Source organism: Saccopteryx leptura, chromosome 10, assembly GCF_036850995.1.
Source record: "Saccopteryx leptura isolate mSacLep1 chromosome 10, mSacLep1_pri_phased_curated, whole genome shotgun sequence".
In the NCBI taxonomy this organism is placed as follows: domain Eukaryota; kingdom Metazoa; phylum Chordata; class Mammalia; order Chiroptera; family Emballonuridae; genus Saccopteryx; species Saccopteryx leptura.
Window position 1 is genome coordinate 16,462,216 of NC_089512.1, and position 12,685 is coordinate 16,474,900.

At 44.5% G+C, this 12,685-nt stretch overlaps 1 protein-coding gene across 14 annotated transcripts in view; it reads right to left on the bottom strand.

Annotated features, from left to right (window-relative positions):
- ARPP21 (cAMP regulated phosphoprotein 21) overlaps positions 1-12,685 on the bottom strand; it is a 160,680-nt gene that overhangs the window by 44,750 nt on the left and 103,245 nt on the right. For all 14 annotated transcript variants that reach the window (XM_066350874.1, XM_066350873.1, XM_066350875.1 and 11 more), the window contains 2 exons: positions 11,879-12,139; positions 9,006-9,132 (listed from right to left, as the gene is read on the bottom strand). In XM_066350874.1, the coding sequence (XP_066206971.1) occupies positions 9,006-9,132; positions 11,879-12,139 (388 nt within the window). The remainder of the gene's footprint in view (positions 1-9,005; positions 9,133-11,878; positions 12,140-12,685) is intronic.

Here is a 12,685-nt window from a genome sequence, read left to right on the forward strand (position 1 = left end):
CCAAAGGTTCTGTGACATTTCTTTTGGGTGTCTGAACTTTGAAAAATGTGTTTATTCATTTGTTGATGTGGGCTGCTTTGATAGGCTATCTACTTGATTTCACAACAATAAAGTACAGTTTCGCACTAAATAATGTTTGAATTGGACAGCTGAGAGGTTCCTAATTAGCCTTTGAAATCCTCACACATTTTCTCTCTCACACACATGCACACATTCCCTATACATGTGACCAAAAAAAAAAAAAGGGCACCCACGTTATTCATTCTTCCAACACTTAGAAGTACTTTCTATGTAGTAGAAGTACGCTGGTTTTATTTTCTAACTCAAAATTTGGATTTTTAAAACATTACTGCATTAACTTCAAATCCTTTCTAGCTATAATTCATAAGATGCACTTATGACAACTATGAAGTATTAGAGTTGTGCCTACAATACCAATAATGTCGAATAAAAGAGTAAGTTTGGGTGGTGCTTTCCCTTTGCAATGGCTTCTATACAGGCCAGCCGTGGCTGAAGCTGAAAAAAGGTACTATCCCATCGCTCTCAAGATGGTAGACCAGTAGCACCAGCTTCACCTGTGAGCAATCTAGGAATGCAGACTCTCGGGATTCACCCCAGAATTACTGCAGCAGAGTGTGCATCTGAACAAGATCCTGGCTGGGATACACACCCAGGAAAGTGAGAGGGGCGTGGCAACAGTAGCCCCCCCTCCAATACCACACGATGTGGGGGGGCATGGCATTTACAAGCTTTTCCAGGCCTCTTCAGAGATCTACAGTTGACTTGCATGTAGAAGAATCTAGAACAGTGGTTCTCAACCTGTGGGTCGCGACTCCGGCGGGGTCGCCTAAAGCCATCGGAAAATACATAATGCATATCAGGTATTTACATTCCGAATCATAACTGTAGCAAAATTACAGTTATGAAGTAGCCACCAAAATTATTTTTTGGTTTGGGGTCACTGCAACATGAGGAACTGTATTGCAGGGTCACGGCATTAGAAAGGTTGAGAACCACTGCTCTAGAAGGAGTTGAACTGCTCTACCTAACAAGATAAAAGGGATTTGGGATTTCTGTTCCAAAAAGGAACAGAAAAATCTAATGGCCTATTGTAGAGTCTGTATTTCTGACAGGCTGACTCCCTCCAACTCTATAATTCTTCCTCGAGGCATTCCCTACATAGGACTGTTTTTCTGCATAGATAGAATGAAGGTCTGAACCAATGCGATTTCTACCCTGAAGGTCAGAGTGTCTCAGACGGATTCCTGGATTATGCTGGTCTATCATCAGTTTGCAAAAAAAACATGCACAGGATCTACCTCCTCTGACCAGGTTTCCTCCTCCCTCACCACACTTCTGTATGCCTTTTATTTACACATATTTTAAATCAATCACAATCTTTACCTGCCCCCATCACCCTTCTCTCTGATGAAACGAACACCAGAAAGCCTCTAGAAGGCTTATTTCCATCTTCTCTCCCGGGACAGGGCAAGATGATACTATGAGAGGCAAGGAAGCTCCCATTTCTCTCGTAAGCAGGGTGTGTGGGGGGTGGGGGTGAGAAGATAGCTCCAAGTTTTCTGGAGAGTTTCACTCCTGTTTCCGTGTTCTCCTTACAACCCCTGTGCGTCAGATGGGACTGAGCTCACACAATCAAGGGCTAAATCTCCCAAGTCCGTCTCTATCAACCTGAGCGAGCCTGCCGAGCTTCTGAAACCTGCATTTGACAACTCGGGTCTGTAAATACTGACGAGAGGCTCCATGTTGGGCAGAAGGCTGGCCTTCTTCCGTTTCCTCATTTCGCAAAAACTGAGTGATCCAACCCCAATTCTACGGCTCCTATTGAGATCTCATGAAAGCTGTGAAGCAGAGTGTAAGAGAAAGCCCCACTGATGTGTCTGTTGAATACTAGTGAAAAGAGCAAGAAAAAAAGGCTCAAAAACGTCTTACGAGCTCGCCATTGTCTCCTGCAAGAGACTCCGACTCCGCTACTGCAAGGCAGCCTGGAGCATCCTCTCCTCAACACAAAGACCAGAGAGGAACGGAGTAAAAGTAAAGCCAACAGGCTTAAAGGAGCCCCACAAAAGCTGCGGGAGATTTTGCAATAAGAGGCATTTTTTAAGATTTCCTTTTTCTGATTTCCCTCTACACTGTCATTTGAAAAGTAAAACATTTTCATGAAAAAATATTCTCCAAAATTGGCTTTTACTCCAAATGAATCATTCAGCAGCTAGCTGGTGGGGAGTGGGATCAGGGATTCTGGAAAGCAGAGGCGAGAGGCATCCTCACAGTTTTCAGAATCCACACCTAATGATTTCCCGCGGTTATAAGTCAATCAGATCGAAGATGCACTCAGGTTCTGGGTCTTGTCGCCCTTCCTGCTCAGCTCTGCAGACATCTTCTATTTTTACAATATTTAAGAATACGGGGTCTCCTAGGAAAGCAGAGCTAGCTGTTGGATCGTCTGGTTAAACAGTTATCTACATTAGAATTCTCCCTTACACTAAGGTAATGTTGCTGGCATTCAGCAGCAGTACTAAAAGCCTGGCAAGTAAGAGATGCAGGCAGCAACTCACAGGAATGCTATGTCGTCAGCTATCTATGGTCGGAGGGCCGGTACCTTCTAGACTACTTCTATGGAATGTTTCTTCTAACATTTTTTTAGGGAATGAAACATTTCTTATTTATTTGGAGAGGGAACCAAATAAGAACATGCTCTGAATAACATCAAAGTCTCCCCTCCATCCTGGGTCTCTGAGGGTCCTGGGGACAACCTTTGCCTTGAGATTCATTTAAGAACTTTAGGAAGTATTACGGTCATGGGTATGCCCTTCTCAGCAATTGGTAAAACTAGTAAATGGAAAACCAGCAAAAGCACAGAAGTTCTGAACAACAAAATAAACTATCAGGCTTTAATTAACAAGTACAGAATGTTTCACGCAACAATGGCAGAATACCCAGTTTTCCAAATGCTCATGAAACATTCACCAAGATAAGGCACTATCCTGGGCTTTGAAACCAAACTCCAAACTTCACAATTTTGTAAGAATTAAAACAGTGCAGAATATGTTCTCTGACTCGAATGGAATCGGTCTAGAATCAATAATGGAAATGGAACAGGAAGATTCCCAAACACTTTGGCATCCAACAATGCATCTCTAAATAATCCATAGTTCAAAAGGGAAATCTCAAAACATTCAAAATACATCCGAATAAATGAAAATGAACATGGAGCACATCGAACTATGTGCACCACAGCTAAAGCAGAGCTGAGAAGGAGATCATAGCATTAAATGCTTGCAACAGAAAAGAGAAAGGGTTTAAGTCTATACCCTAACTCTCTGCCTCAAGAAACTACAAAAAAGCAAAATAAACCTGAAGTGAGCCGAAGGAAGAAAATAATAAAGGCAAATGCAGACATCAACGAAACTGAAACCGTTAAACAACAGGAAGAAAGCCAATGAAACAAATAGCTAGTTCTTTGAAAAGATCAAGTAAGTTGATAAATCTAGCTAGATTGACAAAAATTAATTTAAAAACCAGGATCAAGAATGAACCAAGATATCATGACATATCCTGCACCCACTAAAGGATAAGAAAGGAATACTACTAACAACTTTGTACTCGTGAATTCAACAACATAGATGAAATGGGCAATTCTTCAATGACCGCCAACTGCCAAAAGTCAGCAAAGATGAAATAAATCATCTGAGTAGTTCTATAACCATAATTAATTGAATTCATAATTAAGAACTCTGGGAATTATCTTCAAATGAAAAGTAAACAATAATGCTCCTACAACTCTCCAGGCCCGGATGGTTTCACTTGAGTATTCTATCAAACGTTTAAAAAATTTTTTTAATCATTAATTTAATACAATTTCTTTCAAAAAATAGAAGAGAAAGAAACACTTCCCAATTTATTTTATGAAGCCAGTACTATTCTGAAACCAACCCATGATTTATTCATTCCTCAAACATCTATTTATAAACACGTATAGGACTTTACAAACTCATTTTTGTGGCTTTAGGATATGTCCAAGATTTTGAAAAGCCAAGAATGAAACGACATATACTTCCTTCCGGGTCAAACTGAAAAGGAAATTTGGAGTTGGAGACACTAAGAGGAATTCTTCCCCTCCCCCATCCCCCGCACTAATGTGTGATTTGTGCGTAAACATCTCAGCTCAGCTGTTCTCAGCCATTTGCTATATCTGGGAAGTAATATGGAAGCCCGTGGTGCGTCAGAAAGCAAAAGTCCAGGGTTTCTGATGTGTTCAGCTATTAAGCCATCTTGTGCATTTGGGCAGTTAATTAAATGTCATCTGCTTCTGTATCGTGGCCATGTTTAGTTCCAACATGATCAGATAGTCTCTACATGACCATTCATTCAGGCCAGCCAATGAAGATAAAGCTAGCAACCATGCTTATGTTGCTACAGCGAAGTGATTAATGCTCAGGCTTAAAACCACTGACACCTGGGTGCTGCTCCTCCCAACTTCATCAACCTTGGGACCCAAAGTAACTTAGTTCATCTCTCTGAGCAACAGTTTGCCTGCCTATAAGAACAGGAGTGCTAATATAATATAATAATAGCTACTATTTCCCTTGTATCTGTTGTGGGAATTAAAAACATTGCAATGTTGGTAACCACTTAGCATAGAGACTAGCCGTAAGAGATCCTGATCTCATGGTGGATGTAATTATTCCTAACATCTTTGTGGATTTAAAATTTTTTTTAATCAAGGGTAAAACCACAGCAACATAGGTGTTAACTAAGAGTGGTATAATTGACCACTAACATAAACCTAAACATTAAGGACTGAAAGGTTTGTCCCTCAGCACTTCATTCTGACAGCTGACCACTGAGAAAAATCTGTTCTTAAGTAAGACTCTTATGTCCAATTCTTTCAAAGCCAGATGACTTGAAAAACATAATTTTTTTTTATAGCTCTAACCTCATAACTGCCTTTCTATGGAGTCCTGGGTTATCAACAATTGCCTCATAAAGAAAATTGCCACCTCCCACTGTTGGGGGCACCTGATAATGCCAAACTGACAATAAACAATTTTTCTTTTTAGAGACGTTTTTATACTAAAGGTTCCCCCTACCTATGTAGCTACAACATTCAAATACCACTGTGTAAGTCTACCATTTGATTTCTCCAACATTTCTTAACATTAATGGCCTTTACTTATAATCACCATAAGCACTGGCTTCTTTTGCCACATGCTTAGTATCTTTGTCACTCACTGGTAGGGTAAAGAGTACAAAATCACCCAGAAGAGGACCTTAGGACCCCTCCTCTTGGCCTCAATGTAACTCAAGTGCCATTTACCAATTACGGGACATCCAATTCACTTCCTCCAATTCCAGTATATACAGTCTAGTTTTAAGGCCTTGGAAAGATGTAGTAACTCACAGCAATTTCAATTCTTCCAAGAATGGAGGCAAATTGGGATTAAACTCTCATTTGGCTTCAGGTGAGATACTCTTGTCCCAGTCTAATACTTACTCCCATGAAGGTTGAGTTTGCTATGCTACAATCTGGTAACAGTACCAGGAGAAGATGGGAGAGGATCAGACCCAGGATGCAAAACTGCAGGGACAGGAGGAAGAGTGAGACAGGCCAGCGCTGTGGGCTGTGCCATCCCAACACTGGTCCAAGGCCAACTTTAAGACAGAAGAAGATTTATCTTAAGCTCCTTCAGGAAATGAAGCTTTCATTGTTATCCAAAGAGGCTCTTTCCTCTATTGGTAGTCCATTCACAAAGAGTCGCTCCCCCAAATAACTGCTTTGTCCCTTTGGAAAGTTTGATAATGTCACTAAACTCAACTACAGGACCAGGAGCATCCTTGCATCATCACAAGCATTGCATAAGCTGGGTTACCTGGGTTTTATTAGCAGAGGTGATTCTCAGTGAGGTCAGGGGACACAGTCTGCCTTCCCAAACATTCGGTAAATTCAACACTGTGGTGAAACTGCCTTGGACTTTAGGTCTGATAGCACCTGTGATGGTGACCAAAACTAGGAGTTCAAAAGTCTCAGTCCATGTGTATATACTGATGTTTTACTTCTGGTGAAGATAGTGTTCATGTACTCTGTCTCTTTTCTCATCTCCCCAACCCCCCACAGTACAACACTAGCTACCACGTACCTCCTTAACACCTGAAGCACTTGCTTCTATTTCGAGCATGATACTGCTTGAGAATGCATTCTTCTCATTGCAGTATAATTACTGCACCTCGGGGGTGGCATTCCATGGTGAGGTGGGAGCAAGGGACAAGTCAAAGCCACCAGGCTGCCGCAGAATGTAGTTGACGACAGTTAGGTCTCTCTGAAATGGGGAAGGTGGTATCATTTCTTCTTCATATCTATCTATCTATCTATCTATCTATCTATCTATCTATCTATCTATCTATCTATATATAGATAGATAGATATATTTGTATTTTTCTGAAGTGAGAAACAGGGAGGCAGAGAGCCAGACTCCTGCATGCACCCAACCAGGATCCACCTGGCATGCCCACCAGAGAGAGATGCTCTGCCCATCTGGGGCATTGCTCCATTGCAACCGGAGCCATTCAAGCGCCTGAGGTGGAGGCCATGGAGCCATCCTCAGCGCCAGGGCCAACTTTGTTCCAATGCAGCCTTGGCTGCAGGAGGGGAAGAGAGAGAGAGGAAGGAGAAGGGGAAGGGTAGAGAAGCAGATGGGTGCTTCTCCTGTGTGCCCTGGCCGGGAATCGAACCCAGGACTTCCACATGCCGGGCCAACACTCTACCACTGAGCCAGCCAGCAGGGCTGGGAAGGTGGTTTCTGAACCCCTAAATTCTCCCACTCTTTTAAAAAATAAGTAAAGAGCCTGACCAGGCGGTGGTGCAGTGGATAGAGCATCGGACTGGGATGTGGAAGACCCAGGTTCGAGACCCCAAGGTCACAGCTCGAGCATGGGCTCATCTGGTTTGAGCAAAAGCTCACCAGCTTGGACCCAAGGTCGCTGGCTCGAGCAAGGGGTTACTCCGTCTGCTGAAGGCCCATGGTCAAGGCACATATGAGAAAGCAATCAATGAACTAAGGTGTCACAACGAAAAACTAATTCTCATCTCTCTCTGCTCCTGTCTGTCTGTCCCTGTCTATCCCTCTCTCTAACTCTCTCTCTGTCTCTGTAATAAAAATTAAAAAAAAAGGAAAAAAAAATAAGTAGAGTTCACATGCATTCTCCCTGTGGGGACACTCACAGGTGAAGTGAGTGGAAACCCGAGGCTCCTTCCTCTCTAAGGCTGCTGCTCAGGTAACACCTTCTCCCAACCTTCTCAGTCCTCACGGAGACCCAGAGTTTACAGGTGTAGGGGTTCCAGAACACGTGAAACCACATTTCTATACATGAACTATATTCCAACACCAGACTGAAGTATCTGTTTAGAAAAACTGTCACACAATGGCACTAAATTTAAAATATTTGTGTCATTAGATAATATCTGCATCTTTCTCCTTCTAAAGGCACTGGGGAGCCAAAAGGGAAACTTCACTATGGCCTTTGGATCAACAGCTAGAAGATGATGCATAAATAAATTCTTTGATAAACATTAGCAAAAGAAAGACAGACAGTACAGAATGCAAACAACGTATTACTATACTAGATATCTAAGGGACAGCGCAGTTATCACCAAATGAATAGAGATGATAACACTTTCTAACAATATTTCAGAGAAATCTTGCCAAAAACTCTTTTTTAAAAATAACTAATCATTTGGAACCTTTTTGTGTTCTTACTGAAAAGGTGTCAAGTCGAGTCAGAGGGCAAAATAGAATCTTTCCCCAATAGAGAAATGCATAGCATCCAACGAGAATTTGTCTTGTCTCAATACTGTCTCAGTCCTTTCCCAAAGACTTTAAATGGCCATGAGATAACCTTGAAAGAACATAGAGCTATCCAAAATGTAGAGGCATTTAATTATTTCTCCAATCTGACAAAATGCTAGCAGCGTCAGCACCAGCATTCTTTGGGGGACTGTTATTGGTATCAATCGTTAGCAAGGATGGTGCCTTTTGACAGAGCTTAGAAAAACGGCACATCTTCTGTTTCTATTACACACACATATCGGCAGATAGTATATACCCAGGTACGCGTGGTCAGTGCAGAAAGCAGACAACGGACGGCGGAGCAGGCCTTGAAGAGCCTCCGTGGGCAGCACGTGCTCTAACAGGACCTACTTACGGAAGGAAGGCAGGGTCCCCAGTCCAGCGGTCTTCGGCACGACAGTTAGCAGTTTTCCCTGCAGCGCAGTCAGCAGGAAGAACAGAAAACCTCCCCCTTAGCACAAGTCACTCAGCCCTGCCGGGTCGCTGCTGCTCTCTGGGTGACGGCATCCCATTAGGAGTGTGACACAGTAGGGAAAGAGACCGGTTCACTGTGAGACCTGCTACTCACTCTCGTACAGTGCATCGGCCCCCCTTCCCACTGCCCAGTGGCTGCCGAGCTCCGGGCTGGACGCGGGTGGCCCTCCACCAGGTGAGCCGTGGAGTCCGAGTTCCGCTGGGACACGGCCTGCGATGTCAGTGGGCCTTCTAAGACAGGGCTTTTTAGGATGGGATAGAAACAATCTAATCCCCTAAGCCTTAGAAACGAGGAACGCATTCTAAGTTGAAAAAGAGAGAAAAAAAAAGAAAGAAAGAAAGAAAGAAAGAAAGGTACGAACGAGGAAGGTAGAGGTGTGGTTGGCTCTCTGCTTCAAAATAAGCTAAGAGAATCCAAAAAGAGTTCATGGAAACTACGTTTAGCATGCACACCTGGGATGCTGGAGTGATGGGGGCTTCACCTTCTTGTACCTGTCACTTTTTTCTGCACGGAGTTAATCAAACGCTCCATTATCTTCTCTGGGTAAGGGAAATGAGCTGATTTAAATTGCCACGCTTGGATACTCATCCGGAGAGGACAGCTGAGAGATTTACGTGCAGCAAGAACCGGGTTAGAGGCGAAAACGGGAGACAGATTCCAAGTACCTGCTTGCTGCGCTGCCTGTGTCATCTGCTGACCCCTCTGAGCGCTGTACTGGACGGAGGCCACGGGCCGGTACTGCTGCGTGGTTGAGGTAGGGTACTGACCGGACGGGTAATAATATATGGGCATCTGTGGAAGAAAGGGAAACACAGCAGGGAATGACAACTGTATGTTAAGTAACATTTTTTTTTTTAAACATAAAACACTATCATCTTATGACACCAATATCTCCCCCAGGCCTGTGTGTGCGTGCCCATGCTCCTTGTCCCATGAAGAGGAGAAATGTATTCCCCAGGACTTTGAATCTGAGCCGGCTCTGTGGCTGGCTTCCACCAGCGCCACGAGGCAGAAATGATGAGTTTGGAGGCAGACAAGCCTGATTCTTAAGAAGACTTGCAGCTTTTACCTTTGCAGGAGGAAAGCCCAGCCAGCAGGAAAAATAGTCTGGGCTATTCAGCTGGAGGAAAAGACCGTGTGTTGAATAGGGGCACCCCAGTCAACAGGCCACACCAACGTGCCAGGCTTGTGACTGAGGCCACCTCGGATGTTCCAGCCCCAATCAAGTCGTCCCCACCAAATACCATGCGGAGCAAAGCAGAGCCATTCCTGCTGAGTCCGTTCAAATTGCTGAGCTAGTCGTGGCTGTAGTTTTCAAGCACTGAATTGCGTGTGTGTGTGTGTGTGTGTGTGTGTGTGTGTGTGTGTGTGTGTAATGAAGACATATACACAAGTCAGACAAAACTGACCTTCAAGGGTATTAACTAGTTCATTCTCTGCATAAGTTTAACAGGTTTTCATGTCTGCCCAGGTATTTCTCTCTAGAGTTCTTTTCACTGTTCCGTAGTTGAATAATAAAGTTTTAAAATGTTTACTAAAATTATTTAAAATCAATGGGTGATAGCCTATACTTTAACCATTGTGCGTTCTAAAAATAAAAATCACGGATGTCCAAACTGATCGTGAATGATGAACACCTGTTTCTTTCCCCCCCTCCCTCCATTTATAAACTTCTTTGAGGAAGAATAAAACCATTTCTGTTGCAGACAAACCTCATTCCCGCCATGTATAAGATGCACTTTTTTCGAAAAACTTGAGGTCTAAAAACTGACAGCGCCTTATACAGTGGTTATAGACTTTTTTACTTGCATTTCCTGCTTTTTCACGCTTGTTTTTGCGCTCAGTGTTGAAGACAGTGGGTTGTCATCAGACACAGAGGAGGACAGCTAATGGATGGGAGTTTTGACAGTGATGAGGAGTTGTATGAATGTTATGATGAATAAAACTTGAATTCAATAACTTTATGTAATACTTTTTTTTTTTTTTCAAATTCCAGGCCCCCAAATTAAGGTGTGTCTTATACATGGGAGCACCTTATACATGGGAAAATATGGTACCAGGGGTTCTGAGTTATCTTTGCTCAGGCAGTCCATTAACACTGAACTTTCTTCAGCAAGAAAGGACTTAAAAAAAAAAAAGTCTTCAGTTAAATACTTCACCATCTCCTCTCTATGACAGCAGAACGGGTGAAAGCGCATCTATGCTGTTTAGACTAAAAGAGCTACATGTTTCTTCCCCCAATAATTAACCTTGAAGTATTTCATTTATGGGTAAAATAATTAATATATTAGAGGCTTTTTCTTCTATAACTTAAAATTATCTTCTCACACCCCCTTAAAACGCTATTAGCAAAGAGACCTCGTTGAGAAGGCAACTGATGATGAGCTATTTAATTAATCACTCCAAATAAGATGAACAACTGAGTGGAAATGACTCCATGGTGGAGGGTTTTGCTTGGCTTGAAAAGAAAATAATTTGCCCGAGACGTCAAGGCAGTGAGACCAATGCTAAGAAGGCGACACCATTCTTGAAAGCAGCGCTCATCCAATGCAATATCTCATAATGAAGATGGGATCTGCCTGGGATACGTGTGCCTTGAAAACGGACCAGAAAATGCTGCTCTGCATCTTACATCCTGACAGTAATCACTTGCAATACCCTGCCAGGGGTACCCCCGGAGAGCACCAGAGACGCTCGCTGGTGAACAGTAACACATAATCAGTCTTTGAAAAAGACAGCGAGAATCAGTGATCTGTGGTGTCTTCCATGCTCGAGTCAATTAAATATGATTAATGGCTCCTTGTGAGCGCAGGCATGAGCCCGGCGTCCCCTGGGGGAAAGGAAAGGCCGGTGGCTGAGTGGATGTGGGCTTAGCTCCCTCCTTTATATCACAGAGGAGCTCCTGCCCGGAGCTCCAGAAGATGCTACGAATCGGTAAGAAAGGAACAGACAAGATTCCAGAGCTGCAGGATGACAGTGTTGAGTCCCCCCCCCCCCCCCCCCCCCCCGGAAGCAGGCTTTCTTCTTCCCCAAGGCTTTGCCTTCCGAGGAAATCCAGTGAGCAGGCCACCACAGTCGGAGGACCCCTTTCATGAGGCCTCGGTACCAGCAGTCGGGAAAACGGGATCTTTCCCCACTGTGTCATATGGACAGTTGGGTCAGTTGCATTAAACTTACTTTTTGAACCCCAAGGCTTTGCACAGCTGATGAACGGGACAGACCAAGTCCTGCCGGTGGGATATAGAGTCTGGACCAGATGGGCAAGAATGTTGAATGGGGTGATGCTTTACAATCAGGGGTCCCCAAACTTTTTACACAGGGGGCCAGTTCACTGTCCCTCAGACCGTTGGAGGGCCGCCACATTCAGTGCTCCTCTCACTGACCACCAATGAAAGAGGTGCCCCTTCCAGAAGTGCAGCAGGGGGCCGGATAAATGGCCTCTGGGGGCTGCATGTGGCCCGCGGGCCATAGTTTGGGGATGCCTGCAGTGCACCACAAACCAGCGACAGGTCTCAGGTATGAGAAAAAGCATGCTTACCTGTGCAGGTGGAGGCTGTTGCACAAATCCCTGTGGTGAGGAAGAGGCCTGGAGGACTTGTTGGGAGATGGAAGGGGTGGAGCCTGAGAAGCCCCCCGCAGGGAGCTGCTGGCCTGTGGAGGCGATGATGTAGCCGGGCTGTTGGCTGGGCTGGGGCAGGAGGGACGGCGGGTAGACCGGGCCGGCTGGGGGCTCAGGCGTCTCTCCCGAGGACTGCCTGCTCAGGTTCATCTGGCCGAACTGTGTCGCCACATCTTCTCTCTGCAAGACACAGAAATAGAGCCGGAAAAGAGAAAGATCAGCTCAGGAATGGGAGAGGCACACAGAGGCGGACACAGGCCGCGTGCTTGTCCTTGTGGGAGAGGCGGGGCATGCAACGTGAAAAAAGCCAGAAGAAAACGTAACAAGAGGAAACAGATGTAATCATCCTGAGAAACAGAGACAGTAAACAATTTGACCCAAATCTTCCTTTTCCAATGGAAACAAATTACTATTATTATTATTGTTATTATTATTATGAAGGGTTTAGGCTCCCCAGGATGGTGCTGAGACAAGGAGGGCGTGGTGTTCGGTCCTGAAGGGTTAGCTGGTCTTCCCAGAAGTAACCACGGGATCTATCTCAGGGGAGAGGAAGAAGGACTCGTAGTCATCGTCACCCGTGGCGGCTGCAGAGACAGAGCTGGACCCATTGTCACCAACAGGCTGGGTGAGACCCCATTTGTTCATTAGAGAGTCTTTGTTCACTGGCCTGAGATGCAGGGACAGTGTTTGTTCTCATGGTCCAGGAGGACCGTGTACCCTGAGGGA